Source organism: Cuculus canorus, chromosome 3 (assembly GCF_017976375.1).
Source record: "Cuculus canorus isolate bCucCan1 chromosome 3, bCucCan1.pri, whole genome shotgun sequence".
Taxonomy (NCBI): domain Eukaryota; kingdom Metazoa; phylum Chordata; class Aves; order Cuculiformes; family Cuculidae; genus Cuculus; species Cuculus canorus.
In genome coordinates this window covers 30580917-30594684 of record NC_071403.1, presented here as the reverse complement: position 1 = coordinate 30594684, position 13768 = coordinate 30580917, and the positions used below count along the sequence as shown (strand labels likewise).

At 45.5% G+C, this 13768-nt stretch overlaps 1 protein-coding gene across 2 annotated transcripts; it reads right to left on the bottom strand.

Moving 5' to 3' along the window:
- Positions 1-2778: 2778 nt before the first annotated feature.
- MTRES1 (mitochondrial transcription rescue factor 1) lies at positions 2779-8168 on the bottom strand. 2 transcript variants are annotated; one of them, XM_054062481.1, is made up of 4 exons: positions 8092-8168; positions 5204-5639; positions 4312-4384; positions 2779-3263 (listed from the first exon to the last, which is right to left on the bottom strand). In XM_054062481.1, exons 2-4 carry the CDS (start codon positions 5629-5631, stop codon positions 3087-3089), a joined length of 678 nt encoding a protein of 225 aa, XP_053918456.1. In that variant the 5' UTR covers positions 5632-5639; positions 8092-8168; the 3' UTR covers positions 2779-3086. The 2 variants fall into 2 exon arrangements, with proteins under 2 accessions (XP_053918456.1, XP_053918455.1); XM_054062480.1 differs by lacking the exon at positions 8092-8168 and adding an exon at positions 7567-7702.
- Between the last annotated feature and the right edge of the window lie 5600 nt (positions 8169-13768).

The following is a 13768-nucleotide window of genomic DNA, read 5'->3' as shown; positions in this document are numbered from 1 at the left end:
CCTGAAGGCCTGGCAAAGATTGTGGCTGTGAAGTTCCTGTTCCTACACTACTACCCAGAATGCATGCTGGCTCTGCTCACCTGGCACTTGTGTCAGTCATTAACCAAGCCTTGCCTTTCTTTAGCTCCCAGTCCAAATGTTTAAAGGCTGCAGAAGCAAGTGCAACCTGCTGAATAGTGCCAGGCCCCAATGAAAGAGTCTAATAGAGATGCTTATCCAGGACAGATCAATGTAGCCTAGCGGAACAGCTACTCGCTGCTGTCATAGTTCTTCTCTGGGATCACCCTGCCTGTAACTGAAGCTTTCTCTCTGAAGCCAACGGGTACAGTTCTTTCTCCAAACATTTCAATCCTGAATCCACAGAGGGTGCTCCCACCCATCACAGGACTCCTTAGGAAGTCTGCCTTTCTTTTCCTTTACTTTGCTGATATCACTAGTGGTCTCATACCAGTCTATGAAAGCCTGTTTCCACCCTTGTCAGTGAAGACCTGTTTCTTTTGGTGGCAGTCATGGAGTCATAGAATATTTGGGGTTGGAAGGGACCTCTAAGGATCATCTAGCCCAACCCTCCTGCCATGGGCAGGGACATCATCCACTCCATCAGGTTGCTCAAAGCCTCATCGAACCTGGCCTTGAACACCTTCAGGGATGGGACAGCCATGACTTCTCTGGGCAACCTGCCCCTGTGCCTCACCACCCTCATAGTAAAAATTGTCTTCCTTAGATCCAATCTAAATCTCCCCTCTTTCAGTTTAAAACCATTGCCCATTGTTTTGTCACTACAAGGCTTAGTAAAAAGCCTGTCTCTGTCATCACTAGGAGAGAGCCAGGTCTTTATTGCAAACTTTTGTCTTAACTTACTTCCCAGTAAGTTTTTCCAGAAGTTCAAATCTAACGGGTTTGGCCTAATGTTGTATTCACGTTCTGTCCAGCTCTAGAAATTACCCTGCCTGTACTCTTTCTTAAGTGAACAGCTTTCAGGGATGCAACTTCTCTGTCCACCTTGGATGCCAGAAAGGTGTTGGCTTTTTTGTTGGCTCTTGCTTTTTCCTACAGTGAACAAAACCTTTAAGAAAATTCTTTTCTTCATGTCTGTACCTTGGCTATCCCCAAGCCCCAGAGCATCCCTGAGGTTTATGAATGGAGTCCGATTCATGCCCTGTGAGCTTTAGTATTTAAGTTGCTCCTGCTGGAGGTCACAGGCAGTGTGACTGTATGTACTGATAAACACTCAACAGCTAAGGAATCATCACTGACAAACAACTGGAGGTCACTGACATATTACTCGTAACATATCTTTCTACTCATTTCTCTCAGCATCCCTGGAGATTATGAGAGCCACTTAGAATAGCAATGCTAAGTTGAATGGGGGAACACAGGATGCATCTCATCTCTTTATTTCCATAACACAACAAATACAGCAGAGACAGCAATGCCTGCTGTGAAAGTACAGCCTGCCGTGTTCCTCTGGGTGCTTGCAATGCTGAATCCCTTCACTTCTGCAGTGTTAAGAATCACCAAAATCCCCTAGGAAGGCTTTCTAGGATCATGACCTCTTAAGAACCAATTTTTTAAAAGGTCACTATGCGTCTAAATTATTAACCAGATAATTATCTGCATCATTAAACATCTACAAAAATCAAACAAACAAAACCCCCGAAACAGCACAGCTTTGTAGCTATGTCTGAAGAAAGCTAGCAATTATTTTAAATCCCACCACTTACAAGGCTATGGACAGCAGCAGGTAGGTCCTGCTTTAACAGAGTCATCGAGTAGCTGTTGGCAGTCCATCCAATAGTTCCCATGGTTCTGGCTCCTAAGCAGGTGAACAGCATTGTTTCCTCTCACCTCAGAAACATCTTATGCAGTGAAAATCCAGTTGTCAGTTTACCAGAGGTTTCATCTGCACATGATGGTCTGATGCTTAACCAGAGCACTGGGTTTGCTTTGCGAGCAACAATTTGCTTGCCCATTTAGATTTCAGGAACACCCAAGAGAAAGTGTCCTGGAGCCTGCTTCAGCTGCTTGTTCTGGGCTATCTTCTTCCCTCTCCACTCTTCAGAGCAGGCAAGGAACAGACCATGAACTGAATGAACAGTAGCCACCCGATTCTACTGGCCAGCTTTCCTGTAGACACACACCTGCAGGTGACTGTCTATGTGCATATAAAAAGAATAAAAATTCTGTCTGCACCACAGTTCATCCAGCAAGTTGCTTGTGTTTGGAGAAGCATGTGTTCAACACAAGTGTGAGTGGTGACTCCTGAGATGCCTGTCCTAAGTGACAGTATTTTTGTGTAGCAATATAGGCATCAGTTTTTCAGCACAGTATTGTCTGACACTTGCTTGGATCCTTACACCACCTAAGTATTAAACATTCAAAAGCCACCGTGAAATCAGTATGTAACAAAACTGAGATTTCATTTTCCTCTGCACAGCTACTTAAAACAGTAAAAATCAGCAGCACCACACGCATCTCCTTGCTGACCTGCCTGCTCCATGAGAGTAACCTCTGCCATGATTCAGTCTCTGTCACCATGAAGTTTCCTGCTTAGAAATAAGAGCTACAATCAGCACCCTTTGTACTCTTGGTGTAGCAGCAGTGTATGTAAGCATGGAGTTGGTATTGTTAACCAAGATCAAACCAATGAAAAAGGAAGCAATTTTATGTAACTGGGGTTTTTTTATCCCCATAATCCCCATTTCAAGAATCTACAGATAAAACTGAAAAAGCAGTTCTACTTTTTGTGATGTCAGTTTTAATGTGACCTTTCTGATAAACAATACTAGACAGCAATTAAATGGCAATCAAACTAGTCTTTATTGGTTCATTACATATAACATCTGTAAGGAAACTGCCTGGAAATATAAGGGCTGTATCTTTTATCCCATAGTATCATGAAACAAAACTAACAGCAAGAAGTGACAGGCTTATTGCATGAATATTGAAGTACAGAGCACAGGGAAATAATATTCTAACACAAAACCTTAAAAAAGGGTACTGTAATTTTGTTTAACCAAAATTTGTATTTAACAACAAATATAGTTTTCTTCAAAAATAATCTTATGCTGCCACATGCAACCCCATTACTTAAGTACATCTTGTTTGGGGACTTTTAAGTTTTTCCAACGTCTCAAAATTACTTTGTATTTTTCACTTTCAGTTTTGTCAGATACCTTTTTTAAGACTACTCGCATAACTACAGCAGTTCCTGTTTCTTTATCTTCACCTACTATGAGATCCAGCGTGTCACCAATTTTCACCTGGAAACAGAAAGAGAAGATAGTGATTACAAACATTCTCTGGGGAAAACAAATCCTTGTACTCTAAGTCCAATTTTAATTTTTTTCCTTTTTTTCCATTTAATACTCTTAACTCACATGAAGTGAGTTAAGGAGAGGAGAAAGGAAGGCAATACTAGACCCACTATAGATCCTCCAGCTATGAACTTCCAGGAAAGCCTTGGTAATAAGCAATTAAATGTCTCGTGACCTTCTCTACCAAGAGCTTTACCCTTCCTGTTCAACAACCCACTCTTAAGTCTATGAAAAAGGTGTCTTGCATCAACTCACACACAAAACAGCAAAATGCAAAGCTCTCCCTCCTGCCTTTAAAACAGTTTCACGTGCTTTAAAGAACAGAGTGCTGGTCAACTGTGCTCCTTTCGAAAGTCACAAAAGCAATATGCCTCGTCAAAAGCTAGCTCTAATTTTAAGGCATCAGGAATTAAAACTTCTCTTCTTATTACTCTTTGATGACAGTGGCCACCACCTAGGATCACCCTCATATACATTGGGTGGAGGTATGCTAGTCACCATTCTGGTGAGCTCTGTTGTTGTATGGGCTGCAGCCCTTCTGGCTCTTCTCCTAACTGTGTCCCCCTGTACTCTCTTATGGACACAACAACCTTTCCTGAGCTACCTCAGATTCAATCCCTCTCCATCAGCAAACTTTCACTTTTTCTTTAATCATGTGCCTTCTCCACCAAATCTCAGATTTGGTCATTCCTACTCTATCAACTTCACATCTATCATCACTTCCTTCAGCAACTTAGAAAGTTCTGTCCTTGCTGCCATCTGCCTTCTCCTGACTTTCTCCCTTAGACTTTACTGTCAAGTAACACAAGTCCCTTGTCTTCCTTAGGGAATAACGTCTTACCCAGGGAATCACAGCCACACACACAAAGCTGGAAGTGGTGTTAGCAATGCTATTCATTCACCTGTGCAGAGCTATTTAGAGGGAGAAGAAGAGGTCATGCCTTAGTTATTTTCTTGTACTGTATTAAAAGATTTAAATTTTAAAAAGTCTTACAGTTCTACTTTTCTTCCACAGTTTTTCTCCATTCAGCCTGAGTTCATTATTGTAGAATGCATCTTCTACTTTACTGAAGAAAAACAAGGTTTTATTGCATTTACAGTGTGCAGCAGACTGAATGCAATTCTTTCTTTGCAGATACACAAGAACACCACTCAAGTGCAAGGCACAAACATTAATTTGCACATACAATATACCTTTATTTAAGGTCAGGACAGACTTGAACTGGAAGTAAAGAAAAAAATTTCATAGATATTAAATGAAATAACAGAGTACAGTTGCTCTGTGCCACGGGCGCAAGCAATAAAGAGCTGTTGCTAAAGATCTGTCTCCTGATTATCCAACGAATCACGTTCTCTTTCCTGCACCAGCCAGTTCAATAATTTTTAAGTGAAGTTACACTAATATTCTGTTCTAACAACACTGCAATATAAGGCTTCTGTAGTAGCATTAGATCAAGCATTGCGATATATTTATGGAGTGCACGTTTACTTGGTTGACCTAGTACATTAGGGTTATACTTACCCTCACCTATTTCTACAGCCATGAAGTAGCTTATTACCTCACTCCCTCAATCTCAAATTAAATCCTTTTTTATTACTTAATATTCTGTTTTCCTTATTTTAAATAAGTAACTGATAGAAAATGCCTCCTCAGCAATCTGAGAAATGCTGCAGACAGCAAAAAGCAGAAAACAGGCTGTTTCAAGGGAGATAAAGTGAAATAAACAAGAACACCCACACATCCAAACCCTATTTTCAGACAGTCGAAACAGCTACATCAAACAAATCCACCCAAATGCTCAGATATTCCAGCAACAAAAGGGTATAACCCCTCAAATTTCAGATAGATGACATCTTTCTCATCAGCAGGCTTCTTCCATACTTACTTTCTTGCAATGTCCAGACCAGATTTCATGATCACATCATATCGAAGAGACTGCACGACTTTTTCAAGATCCTTGTAATCTTTTACTACATTAGGGTCATTTTCAAATTCATCTTCCAAATCACTTCCCTCTTCATCTTCATCCTCTTCTTCCTCTTCTTGTAAAGTTTCTCTGCTCCTTTTAGAGCTTTTGCCACTTTTGTTCCGCAAAGGAAGTACTGAGATATTCTCTGCAGAAAGTCTTAGTGCACAGTATTTTACTGGGGAAAAGCTGAAACATCTTCCGTAGTTTACTGTGCTTGCCTGACAGCTACAGAATACGCTTCTCCTCCAAGAGGGATACAGTTTATTACAGGGGAATTTCTCCCACAGTCCCAACGAGACATTTAGTTTTCTGAAAGTAGCGATGGGGAGTCTCAAGCCAATCATAGCATACCCTAAAATAAAACAAACATCAACGTGTAAAAATGAGCAACTGCTTTGATTACTGGATTTCTCCAGGTATGACACAATAATTATCTAGTTCCCATAGAGCAACACATCACCTAAAATCACAAGGCCATACTGGCTTTATGCTCTGCCTTTCTCATGTGCTGTCCGTCATTACAAAAAGCTAATACTCAAGCCGAGAACACTAAAAACACTAAACCCAAATGGGTTGGAAGGACCTTGAAGATCACCTAGTTCCAACCCCCTGCCATGGGCAGGGACACCTCCCACTAGATCACGCTGCCCAAGGCTCCATCCAACCTGGCCTCGAACACCTCCAGGGATGGAGCAGCCACAACCTCCCTTGGCAATCTGTTCCAGTGCCTCACCACCCTTATTGTGAAGAAGTTCCTCATCTCTAGTCTAAATCTGCCCCTCTCCAGTTTATACCCATTGCCCCTAGTCCTATCACTACAAGCCTTTGAAAACAGCCTCTCCCCAGCTTTCTTGTAGCCCCTTCAGATGCTGGAAGGTTGCTATAAAGGTCTCCTTGGAGTCTTCTCCAGGCTGAACAACCCCAACTCCCTCAGCCTGTCCTCGGGTGGGAGGTGCTCCAGCCCTCTGATCATCTTTGTAGCCCTCCTCTGGACCTGTTCCGACAGTTCCATATGCTTCTTATGTTGAGGATTCCAGAACTGGACACAATACTCCAGATGAGGTCTCACAAGAGAGGAACAGAGGGGCAGCATCACTTCCCTCGACCTGCTGGCCACGCTTCCTTTGATGCAGCCCAGGATACGGTTGGCCTTCTGGTCTGCAAGCACACATTGCCGGCTCATGTTGAGCTTCTCATAGACCATCACCCCCAAGTCCTTCTCTGCAGGGCTGCTCTCACTCATGTCATCCCCCATCCTCTACTGAAACCACAGATTGCCCGGGTGTAGGACCTTCCACTTGGCCTTGTTTAACCTCATGAGGTTCACACAGCCCCACTTCTCCAGCTTGTCCAGGTCCCTCTGGATGACATCTCGCCTTTACACTGTGGCAACTGCACCACTCAGCTTGGTGTCATCAACAAACTTGCTGAGGGTGCACTCAATCTGACCATCTATATCACCGATGAAGATATTAAACAGCACTGGTCCCAGTACAGACCCCTGAGGGACACCAGTTGTCATGGATCTCCATCTGGATATTGAGCCATTGATGACTACTCTGTCCTTTTCTAGTGTTCAATAATAACCATCCAAACACATTTGTGTCATTTTCCTCCCTTCATCTGAAATAAAATTCACAGAAGAAACAGAAACAAAGTTAACTATGTCATAAAAAGCACAGGGAGACCTACATTTATCATGACTCATTGTCAATAAGACCAACTTGGTCAATACTGCAAGCAAGTAAACCCAGAAGAGTCGGGGGGTTGGAACTAAATGATGGAGAGGCTGAAATTAGATGATCTTTAAGGTCCCTTCCAACTCAAACTATTGTATGATATTATGATTCTATGAAAGCTCCTTGACTTCAATCTCTGCTCATAACGCTCTCCCAGTCCTCTGAATGGCCAACAGCACCCTGGCCGGGTTCAAAAGCAAGAACGCCGTCCTGTGCACTGCGACAGGACCAATGCCAGCTGCAAAAGCCTCGCGTGTGAGCCCCCAGCACTGCCGGGATGGGACAAGCCGGTGAAAACACCCCAAAGAAAACCCCAGATGTCTTTCAGACCCCTTGGAAAGTCATTTCCAGCCCTTCCAAGCCAGGCGGAGTGCGGGCTCTTAGCACAGCCTCGAGCGTGCGGAAGGAAACGTGCTTCTTCAGGAGACCCGGGTCGGCGTTCCCTGCCAAAACCTGACCGAGGGTGGGAGACTGCTCGGATCAATGAAGGCGATCACCGGCCAGATAAAAATAACCACAGCTCCCTCGGCTTTTCCTCACCGAAACATGCGACCTTACAGCACGCGGCGCAGAGTTCAAAGCTGAGGACGGCGCAACCCGCGCGGAAGCCCCGCGCCTCTCCTCCGTTTGGGGGCAAATCCTGGAGCGCCGCTTCAAACACGTCATCCACTTTTCCGGCTTATTTTTAGTACTCGACCTCACGCGGTTCCCGGTAGCCCGGCGGGACCGGGACCGGCCCCGACAAAGACCCGCAGCCGCCCCCGGGAGCGGCGGGGAGGGACGGGGCCGCGCGGGAAGGCGCAGGGGCGCGCGGGCGGAGGCGCGGGGCGGGCGAGGGCGCGGGAGGGGTCAGGGGCGCGCGAAGGAGCGGGGGCGCGCGGAGGGAGGCGTACGCGAGGGCAGGGGCGCAGCGGCGGGGCGCGCGCGCGGGAAAGGGGCACGCGAAGGGGGGGGAGACGCGCGGACGGAGGCCTGCGCGGGGCCGCGCACGATGCCAGTCCCGGCGGTCGCGGCGCTCAGCCCGTCCCACCCCGGCCCGGGGATCCCCGGCTGAGGCGCGGGTACCTGGGCGCTCCCGGGCCTGCGCCACCGTCCCTGTTGGCAGCCGGAGGCGGGGCCGCCGCAGCCCAGACCGGCGCCCCCTGCCGGGGCGGGGGAGCCTCTTCTCTTCCTGCGGCACCAGGCGGAGGCTCGGAGCGGCGGGAGTGCAGCCCTGGGGCTGAGGGGCGGGAGATCCCGGGGGAGGCCCCGGGTTTTGCCCCCGTCGGGGTGCGACTGCGGTCTTATCTGCTATAACTTTCCTCACCGTTACTTTTCCCGATGTGCGCTTTTAAGTGTGTGCTGGTTTTTTTGGAGAGGCAGGGCATCCCGTCTGTCCCAGGGCAACCCTTCTGTTCCAGGGCGTCCTTCTGTTCCAGGGCATCCCTTCTGTCCCAGGGCAGCCCTCTCGCCCCAGTGCATCTCTGCTGCGCCATGGCATCCTTCAGCCCCAGGGCATCCCTCTCACCCAGGGCACCCCTGCCACCCCAGGAATCATAGAATCATAGAATCACCAGGTTGGAAAGGACCCACTTGGTCATCGAGTCCAACCATTCCTAACACTCCCTTAAACCATGTCCTTAAGCACTTAATCAACCCCTTCCTTAAACACCTCCAGGGAAGGTGACTCGACCACCTTCCTGGGCAGCCTCTGCCAGTGCCCAATGACTCTTTCCGTGAAGAATTTTTTTCTGATATCCAGCCTGAACCTCCCCTGGCGGAGCTTCAGGCCATTCCCCCTTGTCCCGTCCTCAGTCACCTGGGAGAAGAGGCCAGCTCCCTCCTCTCCACAATCTCCTTTCAGGTAGGACATCCCTCCCACCCCACCACTGGGGTGCTCCCCAGCTCTCCACAGTCACAGCACTCGGGGAGCAGCGATGTCAGTACTTTTCACATCATTTTGATTTCATGCAACCTCAGATCTACCCTTTGCAATACTTTGTGAAATATTTAGCTTCTACGAGACCAGGCCTCCTGCACCTCAGTGCCAAGGGCTAGTCTGTGTTTTCATAGTCATAAAATCATTAAGGTTGGTAAAGATGTCTTAAGAGCATTGAGTCCAGCCATCAGCCCAACATCACCATGCCTACTAAACCACATCCTGAAGTGCCACATCTACACAACATATATAGTTTTATACAACTCCAGGGATGGTGACACTTCCCTGGGCAGCCTGTGCCAATACTTGCTTGACCACTCTTTTGGTGAAGAATTTTTTTTCTGACATCCAATCCAAACCTCCCCTGGCTCAACTTGAGGCCATTCCCTCTCATCCTATCACTTGTTATATGGGAGTAGAGACCAATGCCGGCCTCTCTACAACCTTCTTTCAAGTAGTTGTAGAGAGTAATGAGGTCTCCTGTCAGCCTCCTTTTCTCCAGGCTAAACAACCCCAGTTCTCTCAGCTGTTCTTCCTAAGACTTGTTCTCCGGACCCTTCATCAGCTTTGTTGCTCTCTTCTGGACATGCTCCAGCAGCTCAATCTCTTCCTTGTGCTGAGTGACCCAACACTCGTGAACATGATATTTGAGGTGCAGCCTCAACAGTGCCGAATACAGAGGGCACAATCATTTCACTACTCCTGCTGACCCCACCATTTGTGATACAAGCCAGTTTACTGTTGGCCTTCTTGGCCACCTGGACACACTTCTGGCTCATATTCAGCTGGTTGTCAACCAACACTCCCAGGTCCTTTTCCACTGGGCAGTTTTCCAGAGCTCTTCCCCAAGACTGTAGCATTGTGTGGGGTTGTTTTTGAATGAAGTGCTGGGCCCAGCCTTTTTGAATCTCATTGCAGTTGGCCTCATCCCATTGATTCATCCCTCCAGACTCTGCTCAAACTAGAAAACAGTGGAAACCACTCTACTGGGGAAATGCCTCCATCAGAGGCTAAATTTTCCTGACCACAGATTAATTTGAAAGGCTTTGGCCACCATGACAATCTGATCCAAATCCCATTGTGGCCTGGGTTTCCCTTGTCCTTATCTTTGTTACTTTCCTTCTCATTGCATCCCCTTCATCAACTCCACTTCTCCATTATTGGTGGTAATCTATAATCCCTTCTCTTTGGAGCTCAGGAGCTAGGAGAGGTCCATCCCCCCATCTGTCTTCTCCCAGCTTTCTCTCTGTCATGCACCAATCATACTTCCCTCAGTGCTTCTGAATGCTCCACTTAGCATTTGGGAAATTCTCTATATCCATGCAAAACAGATAGAAAACACAACCCCATCAGGTTGGCAGCATCTTGCCCTGACGTGAATGAATGTACAAGGCTCAGGGTAACTTTGGCAGACAGAAAAGCTCCCCAGCTTTAAAGTTCTGCTTTAAAATGGCTATCACCTCACCTGGCAGACCAGTCTTCCCTGGGAAAATTATCAGCAAATACAGCAAGTGATCTGACTGTGGAGCTGCTGCTGCACAACAGCTGTGCAGTTAGCATGGGCATTATAAGTGATTGCTTAATTTTACACCTCCATAAACTTCGTCATAAAGCATTTGAATGAGTGGGGTTTATGTCAGGGATATTTTGTAATGAAGCAATTCCTTGGTAAAGCTATTTCCCCTCTTTAGAAGCCTCACTGGGCAGGAAGTTGCAAACATCTTTACGTTCTTATGTATTTTGATTGTTCCAGTGCCAAGTTCTGTGAGGTTATGACCAATTTCAGTTGGGACTATAGCTGTTAGCTTTTTAGAACTTCCCTCCTACATGTCTTAAAATACACATACATCCCTATTGAGGAAAAAAAGAAAAAAATTTGGTAAGAGTAAGCTGCTTGCGTTCGTAGTGACACACAGTGGGTCACAACAGAAATTAGTGTCTGAATAGTGGGGATTCCCTGAGCAGAAATGCTGCTTCCTCTATGTGGGGGAAAAAAAAACCCACACCAAATCCTCTCCCTCCTCCCCAGGAAAACCAAACCCAGCTTTCCAAACACCCCATTCTTTTCAGAGCTCTTAGAATGCAATTTGTCTCATGTAGGATTAAAGTCATACTCTAACTTTGCTAGAAGTGAAGATAACTTGCTTTCAGTAAGCAAAGATACAAGTATTAGTGCTTTTCTAGGTTGGTCTGGCATTATACATCTTCATTGTATCTTCATATTGAAAGGCAAGGTAAAGGACATGCCTAAAGTCACTGTCTTTTATATTCTTCAAATACAATGACATAGCAGCATCTTTCAAAAGCAGAGAGTAATCAATTCATTGGTCGGTATCCTTTTCTGCAGGCCTTACAGTTTGCAGAATGTTAATAGCTTGGCACTCAAACAGGTTCCTCCCTGCACATAGAGAAAATCTAGCTTGGATGTCTCAAACAGGTATCACACATCTGATTTATCTCATCATTGCACAAAGAGAGACATCACCTTTGTCAGGCTTGTTTCATTTCCTAGTCCAGATTCAAGGGCGACTCTTCTAGTTGTACTGGTTAGAGAGTACATCATGTTACTGTCACGACTCTGTCACAAAAGCAGGCCTTTACCAAGCATTTTGCTAGGATTCATCCAATCCAGAACTGTAGAGGAACTTCAGTGTCACAGAGGTCTTGTCATCAGATTCCCCCCATGCCACAGGGGAAGAAGTGACATGAAAGCCCTCGTCTTTAAGAGTTGTACTCCAGCTGCATGAGATCTTGGCAACCTGGGTCACTAAGTGGGCTTTTTTGATGACTATAAAGGCAAAAATGAAGGTGATATTCATTAGTCCTACCTCAATTACATCAAACTGTAATTGTAACCAAAACGTTTCAATGGGATAAAGACCAGAGTCTAATTTTTCTCCTCTTCCACTTTACCATTAGATGGCAGTGAGTAGCTCCCGCTCAAAGCTGCGAGAAGCTCGGGCTGTGCTCTCCAGGGGGTTTGCTCCGAAACATGCCAGTCATATATCTTGAGGGTGACCTTTAAGCTGCTTTCGAGTGATTTGAAACTTTATATTTTTTTTTAAATCATATGACATGTCAGCAACATTCAGTCAAATGTTTCAGCTTTGGTAAACAACAGTGATCATTCCTCTCTGATAGATTGGTGGTGGGCTATGTATCCTTTTGAAATTTGGGCGAGAAATTAGTCTGACCATGGTGTATTCTCCTTCCCACGCCTGTTTTCACAGAATTGCTTCTCTCTTCATTTTCCTCCCCCCTCCTGCTCCCCCCAGGAAGTCAATTCCTGTCTTGCTTGTGGTTTTCAGTTTGTGTATTTCAATGTACTATGGCATTCATAGAAACAGAATGGTTTGAGTTGGAATGGACCTTAATGATCATCTAGTTCTAACCCTGCTGCCATGGGCAGGGACATCTTCTACTAGATCAAGTTTCTCAAAACCTAATCCAACCTGACCTTGAACACCTCCAGGGATGGGGCATCCACAATTTCTCAGGGCAACTTGTTTCAGTGCCTCACCACCCTCATTGTAAAATATTTCTTCTTAATATCTAATCTATATCTCCCCTCTTTCAGCTTAAAACCATTACCCCTCATCCTATCATTACTACTACTGATAAAGAGCCCCTCACAAGCTTTCCTATAAGCCCTCTTTAAACACTGGAAGGCTCCTATAAGTTCTCCTGAGATCCTTCTCTTCTCTAGTGTTCTCTTCTCTGAAAAATGCCAACTCTCTCAACCATTCCTTATATGGAAGGTGCTCCAACACTCTGATCATCTTTGTGGCCCTCCTCTGGACTTTCTCTAACAGATCCATGTCCTTCCTGTGCAGAGGTCTCTAGAACTGAACACAGTACTCCAGATGAAGTCTCATTCAAAAGGAGATTACTCTTTTAGTTTTGATAGCTCAGAGAGACAGTTCCTGATGGCTTTTGACCTGCATGTTGGAATCTGTAATTGGGTATTCCGTTCTCACCGCTGAGAGAAACAGTTCTTACAGTTCTTTTGCTACCTTTATTTTCCTGCAAGGTTGGTCAAGTGGCAGCAGTGGATCTGCTGACACTCGCTGCATCTCACCATAAAGCAAAGAGCATCGTGTCGCCTTTCTAGCCCTATGAGTAGCTCTGACTAATATTCTGCAATGCACATGTCACCAGATCACTTGTCACTGCAGCTTCAGCATTACCCTACTGGAACCACAAGCCTTTTAAATTGCACTGCTTATTTCAATGTGTGCTGAGAGGTGACTGTACAGTGTTCTATGCATATTTATGCAGCCTGAGAAAACAGAGTGTCTCCGTGTGGGCACCACCTTTACATTTGCCCCTATTCATCTGAATAATGAGTTAAATCTGCCTGAATGCTAATTAACCTCTTCCAGTGTTACACACTTATTGTAACTGCTTAGATGTTCTCTTCTCTTAGCCCATACTCTGGAGGCAATTCCCCTAGCTTGTTGCTTGCATCCAGTCATAGACCAAATAATGCTACCATCTCTCTCTCTGAAGGACATCTCTGGAAATGAGTCTGTCATGCAGCAGAAGCTCTTTTCCTGGTCCTCCTACTGCAGCCTTTTCAGTTGGCACACCACTCTAAACTGGTTTCCCTTTCTTACACGGTTATCCATATCATCTTCTGTGACATTTTTTTACTGTAAAATATTGGGTTTATTCACTTTAGGATACCTCTAATGTCTCAAGCTTCCACATACACTAAAACTTGCCTCTGTCTATTTACCAACTCTTTGTGTTGCTGTTTTATTTCTTGCAATAACCACAACATTATGAACTTCCATCCACTTTTTCTTGCAGCCATAGGATCAT

Coding starts and splice junctions, on each gene's coding strand:
- MTRES1 (XM_054062481.1), bottom strand. CDS start 5,631: ATGATTGGCTTGAGACTCCCCATCGCTACTTTCAGAAAACTAAATGTC. Junction 4,385..5,203: donor GGTCTGGACATTGCAAGAAA/GTAAGTATGGAA, acceptor GTTTTTCTTCAG/TAAAGTAGAAGATGCATTCT. Junction 3,264..4,311: donor TGTGGAAGAAAAGTAGAACT/GTAAGACTTTTT, acceptor TTCTGTTTCCAG/GTGAAAATTGGTGACACGCT.